Source organism: Euprymna scolopes, chromosome 35 (genome assembly GCF_053919585.1).
Source record: "Euprymna scolopes isolate OS-2025 chromosome 35, ASM5391958v1, whole genome shotgun sequence".
In the NCBI taxonomy this organism is placed as follows: Eukaryota; Metazoa; Mollusca; class Cephalopoda; order Sepiida; family Sepiolidae; genus Euprymna; species Euprymna scolopes.
In genome coordinates this window covers 13,503,412-13,521,811 of record NC_136516.1, presented here as the reverse complement: position 1 = coordinate 13,521,811, position 18,400 = coordinate 13,503,412, and the positions used below count along the sequence as shown (strand labels likewise).

Below are 18,400 nucleotides of genomic sequence, written 5' to 3'. Positions count from 1 at the left end.
CTCGGTTGATTAAATGTGTGTGTCGGATATATACTCGAGAGCCCAAACAATGACAAGAATATGCTGTTGTCATCAGTCTAACCACAAAGAATGTGTCCTGATGTTACAGTCTCCTCTCACCTCCAGCTCGTGATCAACAAGGATATCAGCCATTCACTTTTGGCTTTCATGTCGCAACAATCCACTGCAACACTTTGAGATCCTTGCTCTGAAATAATGTACATCTTCAGAAATTTTATTTTTCTACTTGTTTAGACCTAAATGAAAGAATTTCCTATTGATTCCAGCACAAACATGAAAATTAACAGTTGTTCCTTTCTAACAGGCACAAATTATGAAGCATACTTATGCAATAATAGAACTTCTCTAATGGATAAAAGATTTTTTTTGTTTTTTCAAAAGTTGCTGTTCATTCTTTACAGTGTCCAATTTTTTTTTTTTTTTAAAGTTGCTGTTCATTCTTTAGTGTCCAATTTTTCTACATGAACAAAACAGATGCATGTAGGTGTGTATGAAAATATTTTACCAATAAACTCATAAACCACTGATCACAGAACACTTTAATTAACAAGAAATAATAATCATACACCAAAGATGGTTTATAATGAGTAAAATCTTTGTTTGGATGGATCAATGACGCATACAAAAGCATATCGGCAAGTTAAAATGCAACATGTCCATTCCAACTTACCAAGATACTTCTATTACTTTTGCACATGTGCAAATGCATTTATAGCTTAATTTTAAATCTTATTTGTCGATAGCTCAATAAATGTTTTAGTTTCAATTCCAGGAGATGTTTGGAGTTAAGTCAAAATGGTGTCTGTCTGTCTGTCCGATTACAGCTTTTTAGCATCTGACCGTTAAATCTAATGTTTAAGCATATTTTACAACCAAGAAAGGCTAGGCACTGTCGCTTGTAAGTAAACATTTTTTTCTTGTTTTTAATCCGTTCTTATCTTTCTATTAATTATCTACGTTATTCATCATTCCTCCCACCAGATGACATGCACAGTGACATGAAAGTTTTATTTACCTCCCTCCCACTGCAGGAAGATGTAACACAAAGTTGGAAGGTGGGAATTGAAAATTCAATACACACGAGGCATGTGCACTTTGGTCTACAAAAATGCCTGGCATTTCCCAGTAGAAGAATCTTAGGAAACTAGCAAAAAAGCTTCTCAAAGACAAAAGGTAAAGTCTACACAGACCCTCAGTCCAACAAAAACAAGGTTATCTATAACATACAGAACAGTCATCCGTGTGTGTATGTCTAGCTTAAACTAAAAAAAAAAAAAAAAAAAAAAAAAAATTGAGTACCCACAAAGTTAATATTCTTTTTTGATCAGCGTTGCGTCAAATGAATAGTATAAATTTTTTTTTTTTAATTGTTTAACCCTAAATTGGCGCAGATTTCATCAGGGATTGGGATGGGGCAGATTATTTACTAACTAAAAGAGAAGTGACTTTGACTTTTTTCTCTTTTTTTTATAATCAAGGAGTTAATTCCCTTATGCCAACTCATTCTTCAGGAAATCTATAAAAGTGTATGTTGAGAAAGAGAGGAATGGGCTGGGCGAAGAAGAAAGACAGGTTTTGAAGAGGGAGAGGAAAAAACAAGGGAAGAAAGAAAAGTAGACGTTTTAGCAGAAATATATTGCATCTTTGCCCAAGGCAACATCATGTCGCCCTGCTAGAGAGCTACTAAAAAATTTTTTTAAACAAACAAACTGATTATCAAAATCATATCCTCGACTAGTATGAACAAATATAATTATCAAGAAAGATATGGATGACGTCAAAAAGGGGGAATGGTAGCTTTGTGACGTCATCCAGCATGCACGATACGACCCAGGTCGTCTAAAGTACATATTTATATAGTTGCCAAAATCTACAATCACCCTTTATGACGTCATTTAATTTCAAGTTAATTATATTTATATCTTGATTATGCAAACACACACACATACACCTCCAAGCACGGCATGTCCCTTTGTGACATCATTTGTTGATACAATCAAGCTAACCATTTATGACGTCAGCAATAATCTCTTCCTTCCTTTGTTTTAACGGATGACGTCATCCTTGTTACGTTTTATTTATGTCAAATCCTGACAACAAATAGTTGCCATAAGTAATCCAATATTTATGAACTTCATTGTTTTCAATTCCTCATAATATTCTTCAAAAAGCCCTATCTTTCTCATTAACTTTAATCCTCCAGTGGCTTCGGCCTTGATGGGTGGTAAAAAGAAAAATATTGCACTATGTACGCATAAAAACAAGAAAAAAGTCAGAATTATATAAGTATATAGATATCATATTGTAGTTAGAGATGGGGAATACAGCTGTTTATATTAAAAAAAAAAATGTCATGCCAGTTCTTGATTTGACAAAAATAATGGTTTAGTTAAAAAATAGTTAAAATACTCCACCATGTTTAAAATAAATGTCTAAATAATAACGTCATTATTTAAAAAGTCATTCTTAACACGAGAAGGGGCGGATGGCGTTTGTTAACACACAAGTATATTTCAACCACGTCTTTGTCTTCTCTATCTTGGAATTTAAAATAGACGCACAAAAATCGCGAATTCGATTAATTTAGTGCAAATAAGTTATCAAATATTCGGGGTTTTTTGGGTTTTTTTAATATTAATCACACTTTCTTACATTCGCACTTTATGAACTTAAAACTTCAGGAACAAAACCGTGATATAGAAAAAATTCTCAGATTTTATTTTTGCAATTTGACAAAAATGAAAAACAACTCCACGGATATTCAAAGATTGGTAAATTGTTTACTTTAAGAGCACTAAATTTCGAATTGCAAAAATGGAGAATGGTGACGTTAATGTTAGCAAAACATCTTTTATGACACCGTGAAACTAATGTAAAATCCGTATTGGTGAATTCATACCAGTCGATGACGCGTCCTCAAAAATCAGCCCGAGAATCTTGAACATTTTAGAGTAGGGAATGATCTTGTATCAGTCGGGCTCACGTATGGTTATGGGAATTCTGAGATCCACAATTCCAGTCTTCTAGGTGGAATAAATTTATTGCTGTCTGGAATGCTGCTACCGGAAAATGCCGGCGAAACTACCCAAGCAATTTTATTTAAAAGGTCAAAGTATTCCTCCTTTAAGAGTGCTGGCTTAACTCTCCCCACATTCCGACCTTGTGTCACATCTTCCTTGGGTTAGTAGTTGGGTTAATGAAAGGTACAAATTGTACCAATTCCACATCGGAAGTTAGAGTTTATGTCGCCATATGTGTGCTAGTTTGTGTGTTTGCATATTTGTGTGTGCGTGTTTGTGTGCGTGTGTATGCGTGTGCAAGTGTTTGTTGCATCAACCAGATTACGCCACAATGCGTGGTTCGACGGGTATAGCTAGTTTTAAATAAATATTAAATAAAACGCCATTAAAAGTGAAATACCTGCTTATTTGGTCCTTTAATTAGAAAATTATGAATTTGAGTTATCGTTCGTTATTAGCTAGCCTCTGAATATGAAGGTACTGATGCCAAATACTGACCGTGTTGGCTATATGGGCTGAAGTTAAAGAAAAGGAAGTTGCAACTACTTGCCTATTTCGCAGACGAGGATGGAGGTGCCTTTAAACGAAAAAGTGATTAATAAAGGACGAAATGAAAAAAGGATTTTAAAAAAGGTCATAGAAACTGTAAAATAAGTGAAAAAAAAAAAAACTAAAATATTTATCTAGGTATTTTTTCTGCCCATGTTTCAAAATAATCTCGTCAAATTTTGACAAACTTAAAGCGGTGATTGGAGTTATCTCCCCTGCCTGCCCCCCCCCTCGTCCGTGAAATGGACAAGATGGTCGCGACACGATCGATCTCATTAAAATTTGATTTTCCCCTGTAAAAATCAAACTACTTGATCAACTTAAGTGATTTTTTAATGAAAACTTTATTCAATAACGAGTATGTTCAATATAATTGTTAATGTCTTGATTAAACTGCAGAAGTACCCGAAATGTTGATACTTTCAACAATCCAATTTATTGTATAAAAATGTATCAATACATAATTGTAAAAACATTTTTTGAAAAGTCTGCGTAAGAAAATATAATTTTAATAAAAACAATTTTGGAGTTGAAGCAACAATGGATTTCTTTTTCCGAAACATTTTTTGAAATAAAGTAAAATTGGATTCACCACCCGAACAATTTAATTTAAATTAAACATTTTTCGTACTAAAGCAACATTGGGTATTTTTGTTCTGTTTGTTTGTTATTATGCAATCGAAATTACCTGAATATTACTGAATTATCAAAATACAACTTTAAATCATGATAGCAGGTTAAAATTGCTGTCATTTTGTTTAAATCGAAACGGAAAATTACCTCCCTTTTGAACTCTCCTGTGTCTTACGATCGTTTTCATCAAATTCTATTTTTTTTTTGTTTTCTTTAATAATTTTCTACCTTATTGATTTTCGTAATTTATGGATATAATCATATTTAAAATACGCGGAATATGTAGATACCATTGTTTTCGTGTAAAATTCAGTATTACGATTTCCGAAATTTCGTCCCACTAGTGTAGAAGCGCCTTGTTTTCTTCTCATAAATTATGCGACCATTTATGTGCGTGTTTCTCACCTCCACGTGACTTAAATTATATATATTTTTTATTTACTATTAAATTATTTAGCGAAATCAAAAAAGACAACTTGAAATTAAATCCAGAAAAGATGAAGAGACGAACAGCTACCACACATCATTCCTAGCCAAAGGCCAGGGAAACTTAAATAGAAAACAGCTTTAAAATGCTTAGCAAAGATTCCTTTGTCTCTTCGCCAGGACCAAGCAACCTGCTTGTTTCCGGTCCTAAACAAACCGGAAAACAGTGGACAGTCTATTCTTAAGGGAAAAGTTTGGATGGACCTTCTTACTAACCGATTTTTGTTGTTCTACTCCCATAACCTTATTTTTTTTTTTTTTTTTTAAACACATTATGGATGAACCGTCCCATTAAATAATCCAATTTACCTACTACTTTCTACTACTTAGCCCACTGACTACTGTACACTCAATAACCTTTATCCTCGAGTAGTCCCCGGGCATTGATAAATGGTGGCGACCCCTTTGTAAAAAAAAAAAAAAAAAAAAAAAAGAAAGAAATGGATGCCGCCGAGAGTAAATGTGATATTGTGGTGACTGCGATGAAGAGTAGGATAGACAGGATGATGACCAACGATTCCCATTCCGCCATCACACAATTTTGATGGCCTTGTGCTTTACGAGTTTATTCTGATACTACGCTTTTTCTAGACAATTGCAATTTTAATCCCAATCAAATGAGTTTTTTTTTTTTTTTTTTTTTTTGATGAAGCTAAATTTTCTCCACAATACAAACTTACTTCGTATCTATCTACTCTCGGGGAAAGGTAAATAGAAACCTATTTTTATAACAATTTGATTGAATCAATAATTTAATAACCAAACGATACTATAATAATTAAATTGAACTTTTAAAAACTATTTTTTTTTTTAATTAATGACTAATTTTACGTAAAAAAAAAACAAATAAATGGGCATTCCGGCATATTTCTCAAGACATTTCATTTATTGCATTACCTCCCCTGTTTTCTAGATAGTGATAGATGATTTGGCGTCCCTGACGAAACATCTTCCAACATAAGTAAATTATATTATTTATTAACATTTTATATGAAAATAAGTGGAGCAGTGGAGCACTGAATAACATTTAATAAATGTGTAATATTTATTTCTTATAACCTAATTGTACGTGACACAAAAAAATAAACATTTTTTTTTTTCAGAAAAATATTCTTACGCCAAACTACTTATAATAATACTAATTTCGTATAAGAATGTGATAAATTTCTCCAGTTAAAATCTGTTTGAAGATGTTTCGTCGGGGACGCAAAATCATCTATCACCGTGTAGAAAACAGGTGAGGTAATGCAACAATAAAATGTCTCGAGATATATGCCGGAATAAATGTTACCAAAGACAAGCTAAGTTACATAAGTTTTGTGCGGTACTTATGCACTTATGTTACCGTGCTGAAATAAAGCTATTTTTAACATGGGGAAGGGAGGATGTTTTGTAACTATTCTGTACTTACACCTTACAATTTAATAATAGAAAAAATATCGTGAAACTTGAAAATACTATTTTAAAAAATAGCACGGTAACATAAGTGCATAAGCACCTTTTGCATTTTAACTTAAGTGTTTTTTTAAAGTGTTTTTTGTTTTGTTTTTGTTTTGGGGGGGGGTCAACTTAATAAAGATAATATAAAACCACTAACATGTATTTGTTGTATATTTAGAATTTCTCACTTTTTTTTTCTTTGTTAGCTACTCTGGAAAATCAATTTTACTTTATAAGCATGTATGATGACAGTCCAGAATAGTTAATAGAGAACTCGTAAAAATGTATAATTTATAGTAAACACAGTAGAGTTAAATTCTAACTCGAACGCGTGGAATTTTTTTTTGGGGGGGGGGGGTATGTAAATGTTTCCGTTGGTTTCAATAGTGGGTCTATATCTCCTCGTGGTGCTTTTTTTTTTTTTTTTCTTTTGTGACTCAAACTAGGAGGGGGGATCTACATTGTAATTGCAAGTCTAAACACATCCAAGGAATCGAAACTCAATTTTACAGCGACGAAGGACGAGTTAGAGATTAATAAACAAAAAAAAAAAAAAAAAAGAAGTTGATTGAAAGCAAAACTAAAAATGTCACGTGTAGAACCATGTTTAGAAAAACATCGACACGAACAACGCTTAGAAAGAACTCGTTTTTATAACAAATCAATCGTCCATTCTTTTCTGACTACGGAAGACGCGTGGGACAATAATCTCCCTCTTCTCACCTATCGTTTTCCGGCATCCAAATAAAATCACTGAAACAGTTTTACTAATTAAAAGGAAAACAAAACAGTTTCAAATGCTTTTACCATCATTTGAACTGAACCAAATTTCACCGAATTAAACCCAAGGTATTGATGCAAAATACAAATCTTGCTATTTTTGGAAGGGATTTTCACGATAAATTCAATTTTTACGGTATTTTTTAGTTATTAAATTATTAGGTGAAAGTACAGGATAGTTACAAAACACACCCCTTTCCTATGTTAAAAATAGGTTTCTTTATTTCAGCATAGTCCGTAAAGTACTAAACCAAAAATTTACGTTCAAATTTTTTTTTTTTTTTTTTGCCATTATAGACTGAGGGTTAGTGTCAGTAGGGAAGAGCGTGTTTTAAGAGTTCGGTTGTGCTTTATGTTTTTAAAATATAATTATCCACCGACACGTTTTGTCGTCTACGAGTCAGAGTGGCTGAATATATATATATATATATATATATATATATATATATATATAAGGTGCTTGTTTAGATAGAGTCGACAGATCGATTTTTATTTTAAATGTCGTTTTAAGCAACAACAAAAAAAATACTACGTATTTAATTGTCATGTCGAAAATAGTATATATCTTTAAATTACGAAAAGTTTAAGAGTAGAACAACTATTTTAGTAAAATAGGCCACTCAAGAATAAGGGTTAAAAAGTGTACAGTAGTCAAAAGAACAATATAGTAATCGATAGTAATGGAAGTTCGGTAAATTTGCTAACTTAAGTGTAACGGCTCATCAGAAACTTGTTCACGTTGGACTTGAAGACAACCATATTATAGACAGCAGGAAAACAGAAGACAATTCCACAGGCGTACAGTTCTAAGAAAAAAAGCTTTGATCATGGAATCTACGTTTAGGTTTAGGCACAGATAAAGAGTGGGAAGAATTATTGATAGTGTTTTCAGCTAGACGAGTGTTTCTTGTGAAAGTTTGGCGAGAGGGGACCATAGATTGAAACTCAGTCGAACACTTTCCATGAAAATAACGATAAAGCAAAGACAAACTCGCAACATCTCTTCTGTGAGAAAGATGTTGCAGGGAAGAGAAAAGGACATCTCCCAGGAGGCCACAAAGTCTATTTTGAACCCTATTAAGGCAGGACAAGTCTTTTCTAGCAGCTCCTGCCCAGATGTGGCAACAGTATTCTATCCTTGGACGTACCAGGCTCTTATATAGATAGAGAATTGCATTAGCAGCGAGATATCTACTGGATCGATAGAAGGATCCCACCATTTTTCCAGCGGCCTTGGCAACAGATTTGATGTACGTATTCCATTTAAGATCAGGAGTAAAGGTCAAGCCTAGAAGCTTGTCAAAACTTGAGGCCTCTCCAAGACGAGAGCCATTCATTTTAATTGATGCCAGATGGGGATCAGAACGTTGATGATGTAAAGATAGAAGCTTGGTTTTAGATGCATTAAAAGTAACCAGCCACTCCTTTCCCCATTGTACAACGTGATCAAGATCAGAGGAGAGAGAATCAGAGAGAACTTGGTCGTTTACTGTTTTAGATGTGCTACCATAGATGGTAGTGTCATCAGCAAAAATGTCTACAAATGATGTAAGGATGTGATCTGGAAGATCATTAATGTAGATCAGGAAAAGAGTTGGGCCCAGGATGGACCCCTGAGGGACTCCAGCATTAATACTGAGCTCCTGATTTTTGCCCATCAACTACTACTCTTATGAACCTATTAGAGAGAAATGATTTAATAATTGAGAAGACATTTCCAGCTATACCATAGCTGGAGATCTTGTGAAGTAAACCTTTATGCCATACCCTATCAAAGGCTTTGATATGTCAAGAGCAATTGCCCTAGAAAGGTTGCCTCTGTCGAGAGATTTGCTAATCCTATGAGATATAACTGTAAGCACATTTGCTGTAGATCTAACAGAACAGAAATCATTGTGTGTCACTAAGAAGGTTATTTTTGCTGAGATGGTTGATAACTTCTCTATTTAACAGATTCCAGCAACTTACTCATGATGCACAGGAGACTTATTGACCTGTACTGAGAGGGGGGATGAACGATCACCTGAATTCCTAAATACAGAGCATGCTGATGAGATTTTCCAGGGTGATGGGAAGCAATCCTCCTTAAGACAACGTTTAAACAGTTTTGTAAGTATGGACGCGAGTTCTGGTTGAAGTTTTTTTTGAGTACTATAATTGGAATACCGTCAGGGCTGGTTGCTTTACTGGAGTCAAGGTTTTTGATTAACTTGGCAACATCATATACAGATATTTGTATATCACATAGCGTGTTTTCTGATACAGGAGGAAATATTGGGGGTTGGCGGCTTTGGTCGCAAAGGGTAGAATTAGCTGCAAAGTTCTTGGCAACGAGTTTGGGTTTGTCTGATGCTGACGAGATTAACTCAGGTCCATTGATGATAGTTGGGATAGAGCCTCTATCCCAACTATCATCAATGGACCCGAATTAATCTTTGCAGCTAATTCTACCCTTTGCGACCAAGGCCGCCAACCCCCAATATTTCCTCCTGTATCAGAAAACACGCTATGTGATATACAAATATCTGTACATGATGTTGCCAAGCTAATCAAAAACCTTGACTCCAGTAAAGCAACCAGCCCTGACGGTATTAGAGCACATGCTTCTGTTCAGGATTCTGTTTGCTATTTGCCAAAACTGGTGAGAACCAAGCTGCTGCTTCAGAGTTATGTCCCCCTGTGTGTGAACTCTTCATCTACTTTATAAACATCTAACATGCAATTTTACCCACTTTTCTGTAAAAATTACTTTTACCTGTAAATAACTTTCTACTCGATGAAAGTCTGTAATTTGGGGATATACTACTATTTTCGATGTTACAATTAAGTACGTAATGCTTTTGCTTAAAATGACATTAGAAAAAAAGCGAGCTGTCGTCTATCTTAAACAAGCACAAAAAATGTACTCCAGGGAGGTTTTTTAAAATTCATTGTTTAAGGCTTATCTACATAAAATTAGGCAAAAGAACAGAATAGCTAACGATGCCCCAGTGCCCCACCCTCTCATGTTAGGAATGGATTTCTAAATATCGTTCTTAACATCTTAATATGAAGGTAGGAGTGGGGTGGGGGTCTTCGTTAACTATTCTGCACCTTCACCTAAAATTTTCAAACCAAATAGCAAACTGGTCAAACTTTAAGGGTACTCCTACATTTTATCACCGAAACTGGAGACGCCATTTTATTTCACGCACTTGTAAAAGTTCAAGGGAGAAATTAGTATTTTAAACTATGGCCGAAGCATGAAATAAATAACAACGCTCGCCTAGTTTAAACAATTATGAATACCTCCTATTTTCTGTTTTTAATAAAAAAAAAATAAATAAATAAAAATACATGTTTCATGAAAAACTTTCCCGTTTTCATTAATTAAATCGAAATATTTCCAATTAAACAATTACGGATACATGTTCGCTTTCACTTTATTTACTTTTTTTATTTTCATAGTTTATTTAGTTTAATTTTTTTGTTATTTATTTCTAACTTCGACCATAGTTTAAAATACTGATTTCTCCCTTGCATTTTCACGGCAGGTGCGTGAAATAAAATGGCGTCTCCAGTTTCGGCGATAAAGTTTAGTTAGTTAATTAATCATCTCATTCTTCCTCATTCAACTGACGATCCATTTCAATGGGTCTTAACACACACACATATATATATATAGCCTCCCCACGAATCGTGGGGCCCACGATGGCAAAATGAGACACGAAGGGGCATTCTGGATTGTATAAAAAATTAAAAACTGTCTTAGTCGAGAAGGATTTTCCCTTATTAATAAATTTAACCAAGTGTAACATCAGAACAGCTACTACACTTTGTTCCCAGTCAAAAAGCCAGGTTCGCATTGATAAGTGGTGACTCATTTAAAAAAATCTAACATCACGTACCAACAAACAACGGTAAGACATGCCGCGCATGTGTAGCGGGTAGCGTGAGTTGAAATCTCTAAATTAAAGATGAAGAAATTAAACGTTAAAAAAAAAAATAAAAATTTCCAGAACTAAAATATTTTCACTTTTTTTTTTTTTTCTTTGAATTGCCATCCAGGATTTATTGTTAGTATCAATGAATTATTTTTCTGCAGGAAAACAAAACATGTACTTCCTTAACCCCAATAGTGTTGGGGTTCAGGAAGTACATGTTTTGTTGGGGGCCTAACACACTAAACCTAAGTTCTGGTTGACAAAGGAGTTAAAAATAAAAAAAACTATACCAAATACTGTTAAAAACCCACCGAATCTATATCAGCGTATGTCACGGTAACATATTGAGCTAGTTTCTAACATTATTTTGTATACTTTTTTATTTTTAACTCATTTTCCCAAACTTACCGTGTTCAGCAGAGAGTTCGACGCCATTTTGAATTTTGCTACACACCGGTAAACAGTTTTTCGAGCTGAATAAACATGTTACATTAAATAAAACACTAAAAAATTATCCAGTTAGGTAGAAAAGTAACTTAACTGCCTTTGATAACATTTATTTGTTATATATTTGTTTTTTTGTTTTTTTTGACAACTGTTTTTAATCTATGTGTACAGTAAAATAAACCCTACATTTACTATATCTTTAATTTCTGAACTAATGTCCTTATGCCAGTATTTTTTCCTCGTAATATCTAAACCTGGCTATTTTTTTTTCCTCGAAATATGGTGGCCTGAAAAGGGATTTTCCTAATTGATTTAATAAAGTTTTCTTTTCCTGTGAATTACCATATGATAAAGGTAACAGTAAACACTCAAGTTATAATTCTTTGTTAGTGAATTTCACAAAAAAACAAGGCGGACATGTACAAGTGTACACGCTGTACAGTACACCTCCTAAAAATTCGTGTTTTGCATTTTTATTCGGTATTTTCTTTTTTACGACCTGCCCAAGCGTCCCATCCCATGTTAAGTACGGCTTTCGAAATAAACACACCCCTAACCTCCATGTTAAGAACGGCTTTCGAGGTTGGGGGGGGCTTATTCCGAAAGCCGTTCTTAACATCGAGAGGTTAGCGTGTTTGTCGCTGGAGTATGTCGTAAAAATCCTCCCCCCCCCAAAAAAAAAAATAAAATAAAAAAATAATTAACGACTTTTAAGAAGGGGGGGGGGTCACTTTCTCGTTATAACGTTCTACTTCGTAGCTACCTGACTTACTGTCCATTTCTTTATCGACGTGTCACGTGATTAGATTAGGGGGTGGGCACTCTCGTACAGGTCCGCTAAGAACAATTATGTAATACCATACATGTTATTGTTAACTTTCAAAGGCTGTGAGGTTTTCATGACATAACAGTTTAGGTAAAAAAAATTTTTTTTTTTTTTTTTTTTTAAATGGTCATATATCCGAATACTCTAAGTATTAATGAAATTTTAAAATTAAAAATACATAACAGAATATATATATATATATATATATATATATATATATATATATATATATATATATATATGACATAAAAAAAACTATGATTGCTGCACTTCTTGCCATCCGTAGCAAAATAAAATGTTATTAGTATCCTTATTGACAAAGAGTAAAACGAGTTTTTCAGTACTTTTTAGTCGGCATAGCGAACCATTTCGCAACGCAAATATCCTTGGACAAACAATAGAATCAAGTCATGAATAAAAAAAAATTAAAAATTAAGAAAAATTAATAATATAAAAATTAATACAAACCATTCCCCAGCTGATCAAATCATCGTAAGTCCGGTCCTCTACTAACATCCAGAGTTTTGATAAAAAGGCAGGGACGGTCCCTGAATTGTTTTCGTTGGAAGAAAACATTTTTAAACACATTTACTCCTTTCCGGAAAATCCTGTTAATTTATCCGGCTTTTCTGAAATAAAAATGTGAAAAAAAAAATCTGATTCCTTTTGGGGAAAATACGACTATGGTAAATGTTTTTGTTATTGTGATCACAACAGGAGGAAGGATTCGTCCATAACGTTTAATTACTGACGAACATGACTGCGCATGTCAGAAAGAGAGGCCGGCACAGAATAAATACTCGCTTCTGATTGGCCAATTATCATCAAAATGCTCGATAAATAATTGCGCAAGGCAAGAAAATGCGTTGTCATTTTTTTTTTCAGACATAATCGTTTCTTAGTTAGAATTCAACTTAAAAAAAAATAAATAAATAAATAAATAAAAATAAAAAAAATAAAAAAAAATACAGAAAAATCTTGATGTACACGTCATGGAACGGAAATTTCATATTCCAAAAATCACGTAAATTAATCAAGTAGCTTTTAAACAATAGCGATTAATGTGAAATTACAAGACTGATCTTATGAGTTTGAATTATTGTGGACTTATCTGCCCCTTTTCTTTTTCAAGATGGCGACCCTACACGGCTCCTTTTTGCTTACTCTTAGAATTTTTTTTTTTTTTTTTTTTTTTTACATAGGCATCACCACATTAAATTTGATTTCCTTAGTTAAAAATAAAACTACTTGATCAATTTTTTTTTTTTTTTTTTTTTTTTTACGTAATTTTTGGAATATAACATCGTTTCGTGACGAGTACGTACATCATAAAGATCTTTCTGTATTTTTATGTTTTTTTAATAAGGGTGAATTATAAATATGAACCATATAGTCTTATTTATTTCAATGATAAAAAATATTCAAACAATAAATAGTTATTATAAATTTGACCCCATTTTTTCCTTTTTAAATCAAAACCTGTAACTAATTACATAGCATTAACTTATATGATAATCCGGATATAAGATACCCTGGTATAAGAGAAACCCGGATATAATATAGATTTTCTCTGGTCCCGTCCTCCCCGATATAAGAGAGTTCATTTTGAGTGATAGTGTGATATTGTAAATCAGTCAAACAAAGGTGAGCTAGAGTTCTGTTGAATCAGAAGTTTTATGACAACAGTCACAGAAACAAGCGGGCAGGGGTGGTGTGTGTGAGGTGCAAACTCAAAATCTGACCGTTCAGGAACGAAAAGGAGACATATGCTACAATTCGACCGTGCCGTAATTTGCATATGTTGAATTTGAGCATATCAAAAAACCCATATTTTGGGGGATTTGGTTAGACGATTTTTGATTCCCTCAAAGTAATTTTGTGCGTGTCAGTGAGAAACTGTAAGAATTGAAATTGATTTGACTTACCGGGAGTGGATTGGAAGGAAGAAAAGACACTGAACTGCTGTTTGCCGTTACTGAGAAACTGGGTATCTATTTCCTACTAAGTTAAATAGACATTCTAATCTCGTTGGAAATCACGTTGGAATTCTCGCCACTGAGAGTTAGTATATATAAAAGGAGTTGTCTCACTACGGGTTAGTGATTAGTCAAGAACCTAGTTACCTAGCTTGCTCGTCGGTTGGCATCTCTTAGACTGATTACCTCGTTACTGTTGTTCGGCAAACGTTACCTGTTAATTGTTACCTTTACAAGGAAAGAAAAGACTGCTTGTAAGCAACGTCACCATTTCGTTGCAAGCTCTTACTGACTTTTCTTACACCCCCCCCCTCTTCTTGTTGGTGAAATAATCCCGACAAAACAGAATGGCAGATTTATTTTTGTGTGTGCACAAAACTGTATTCAGCAGCGAGAAAACACTAGTTTCAACACTTCAAGTTTGTTTGTTAATTTTGCCGCTAAAAAACATTTGCTTGCGATTAGTGATGCCGGCGTCTCGACAAAAAGCTCTGAGCTTTTCTGAACAGTTAGAGCTCATTGACAAGTTAAAGTAAAGACACTCAAACTGGCCACTACAGCCAAAAAGTACAGAATCAGTTATTCAACAGCAGCAAAAGTTCTCAAGAAAAATCTTGCATGCAAATGAACGGAAACATGAATCACAAATGAAAGCGCCAATCCGTGCACAAGGACGTTAATGAAGCGTTTACACAATGGTTTACACAAGCATGTGCTTATGGAGCTACCGTCACTGATCGCATCATTAGGCAGAAAGCATCACAACTGGCCATAAATCTTGAAGTTGATTTTGAACCAAGCAATGGCTGGCTCATGCACTGGAAGCAGACCAATAATGTTTTGTTCACAAAATTTCACAGCGAATCAATGTCAGCAAATCACGGTTCTGCCAACGATTGGGTGACAAACGTTTTGCCGCAACTTTTTTGTGTATATGATCCAAAAGATGTCAGGAAATGGGACTTTTCTAATAAGCCATGCTTTCTGGATCTTTGAGATTTGCCGGAGACGAACAGTCAAATGGGACAAAAGTTCCCAAAGATAGGCTCAGGATGCTTCAGTTCACAAACATGGACAGCAGTTAAAAGCAAGCTGTAGTTGTTGGTAAGTCAGCAAAACCATGCTGCTTTAAAAATGTCAAAACTCTGCCATTTTCTTACTTTGCTAATCATAAAGCCTCGAAGACTAGTCAGCTGTTTACTGACATTATAAAAATGCTTCATCGAAAAATGATTGCTCAAAATCGAAAGATTATTCTGTTTTTGGACAATGCAACTTGTCATAATTTACTGCTGGGTACAAATCTGTCAAACATCAAATTGTCGCTCATGCCATCAAATACCACCAAATACCACCAATCTCATTCAACCTTTGGGTCAAGGCATCATTTGTTCATTCAAAGCGTATTATCGCCAGAAAGTAGTTTGATGCAAATTGCAGCAATCGATGCTACACCGCCAATGCCGCTGTCCAAAGTGGGCAAGCAGATCACGGTTTTGAAAGCCAAGAACATGATGAAACAAGCACTTTTTATGATCAAACCGTCAACAATTCAAAATTGTTTTAAAAAGGCCGGCTTTATCATTTAATCACAAGCCAAGTACGTCCAAGGATGAAATACTGTTGCCATATCTGGGCAGGAGCTGCTAAAAACAGCCTATCATGCCTTGACAGAGTACAAAATAGACTTCGTGGCTTAGTGAGGGATGCCCTTTTCTCTTCCCTGCAACCTCTCTCCCACAGAAGAGACGTTGCGAGCCTATCTTTGTTTTATCGTTATTTCCATGGCAGGTGCTCGTCTGAACTCCAATCTCTGGTCCCCCCTCGCCAATCTTTTACGAAAAACACCCGTCTAGCTGAATCCACTGTCAAAAATTTTCCTCACTCTTTATCTGTACTTAAATCAAAGTGTAGATTCCATGAACAAAGCTTCTTTCTTAGAACTGCACGCCTGTGGAACTCTGTTCCGTCTGCCTCCTTTCCACCTGACAACCTGGACGTCTTCAAGTCCAGCGTAAACAAATTCCTGATGAACCGCCCCCTTAAGTAAACACTTCCTTAAATCTCCACACTAACGTACTGTACTTGCAATAACCCTTATCCCTGAATGGCTTCCGGGCCTTGATAAGCGGTGACCACCGTGTAAAAAAAAAAAAAGCTGAAGTGGAAGAAATACTCGACGAAAATGATCAAGTTTCTCAACCATCGAGCACAGAGCAAACAGATTTTGATGAATTTATCAGCTTCGACGACAGTATACAATGTTATGGAGAACTGACTGACACAAACATCACACGTGGTATAAAAATCGAATGATCAAGATTTTGACGAAGATGATGATGCTGAAGGCATAAGTTCTCTGGCTGCATTGAATGTGTTTGAAACTCTGACAGCCTACTTTGAAGCAAAAAGCAGTAATCCTGATGGGGCATTAAAAACGATTTACGGACTGTATGAAAGTGTTCATGATGTTAACGGAAAGATTTCTGTACAATCAAAAATAACTGACGTTTTTAAGAAAAAGTAGTTTTTGACTGAATTATTTGTGAAAACTGATTGAAAATGTTTTTTTGTCTGTGTTTTTATATCTATAACTATAAAATAAACTTGTGTTCTGCACGTAAAAAGCAATATATGAAGCGTTCCCATACTTACCTAAATAAAGAATACCAAACCCGGATATAAGAGAATTAATACCTCCATATATTTATCTCTCTCTCTTTTTTCTCCCTGCTCCCCTCCTCCTCACTATCACCACCTTCCTCTCTTATATCCGGGTTACACTGTACTAGCAAAATACCAATTCCTATTTGCCTCCCCACTAGGTTGAAGCTAGACACAAGGTTGATTTTTTATGTAGGAGGTATCCGGCACACCAAAAATAGGACTTTGACTGGAACAACAGTAAAAATTGCCTCAGTCAAGTATCTCTCATTTTCTGATGAGGACAGTATTGTAGGAGTTACACAAAGGACTTATTTTGTTTAAAATTAATTGCATATTATTAACTTATTTAAATGTTAGCTTACTAACTGAATATCTGGATTGCCACAAATAACAGGGACATGCCCAGGGTGATAAAAACGAAGTTTTCGGCCACAGTTATAATCTTTGGTGTGGTTTCAAGTGAGGGCCACGTCATGCCACCTCACGTCTTCAAAGTTGGTTTCAAAATCAACACCAAAGTGTACCTAGATGTGCTGAAGAGTGTGGCGATCCCCTCGTGCAATCAGGTGGCCATTGGCAGACCCTGGGTGCGGCAGCAGGATTCGGCACCATCCCACAAGTCCAAAGAGAACCGGGCTTGGATTCAGAAGGAGTGTTATGACACTGTACTCGTCTCTCACTAGTCCCCTTCTCCCTCGACTTGGACCAGCTGAACGACTTCATTTGGTCATACGTTGAGAACATCACCAACATTGTCTCCTACAACACCAAGTATTCGCTGAGCTCCTTCCGGCGCTTGTGGAAAAGGCATGCGCCCAGTTCTGGATCTGTATCAAGGTGGTAATTGAGACTGAAGGTGGCTACATTGAATAGATGTTTAAAAAGGATATGTCCTCTATAGTATCAGACCTGACCGAATGGTTAATTGTAGGCATAGACCAATTCAAACCATCGAAAAAATTCCAACAAAAACAATGGTTCTCCCCAGAATGTGCTGCTGCCATCGCGCACAGAAATCACTTTTTCCATAGCTATCAACGTAATAGATGTACTGAGACTAAAGCTGCTTTCAGGACTGCCAGTAACCACTGTAAAAAGTAATAAAAAATGCAAGAGAGCTATACACTCAATCTGTTAAATCCAAAGTAGCTGAGCAGCGGCTTGGTTCACACCAGTTTTGGCAAATAGCAAACAGGATCTTTAACAGAAGCGCGCGTTCTATCCCAACCATCATCAATGGACCTGAGGTCATCTCGTCAGCATCGGACAAGGTCAAACTATTTGCCAAGAACTTTGCAGCTAATTTTACCCTCTGCGATGAAGGCCATCAATTCCCAGTATTTCCTCCTATAACAGACAACATGCTATGCAACATACAAATATCTGTGCGTGAAGTTGCCAAGCTAATCAAGGACCTTGATTCCAGTAAAGCAACTAGCCCTGACGGCATTCCAACAGTCTATCCTGCCTTGCCTGTTTCCCACCTGACTACAACTTCAAGTCCAACATAAACAAATTCCTGATAAACTGCCCCCTTAAGTAAGACACTTTATCAAATCTCCATTATTAACGATTACTACAACATTATCCCATTGATTACTGTACATGCAATAACCCTTATCCTCAAGTGGC

General features: G+C 35.3%; 1 protein-coding gene across 6 annotated transcripts in view; it reads right to left on the bottom strand.

Moving 5' to 3' along the window:
• The window catches only part of LOC145259695 (heat shock factor protein-like), a 166,938-nt gene extending 153,978 nt beyond the window's left edge, over nucleotides 1–12,960 (bottom strand). For all 6 annotated transcript variants that reach the window (XM_080117369.1, XM_080117365.1, XM_080117370.1 and 3 more), the window contains exon 1: nucleotides 12,594–12,960. In XM_080117369.1, the coding sequence (XP_079973495.1) occupies nucleotides 12,594–12,713 (120 nt within the window). In that variant the 5' untranslated portion in view covers nucleotides 12,714–12,960. The remainder of the gene's footprint in view (nucleotides 1–12,593) is intronic.
• Between the last annotated feature and the right edge of the window lie 5,440 nt (nucleotides 12,961–18,400).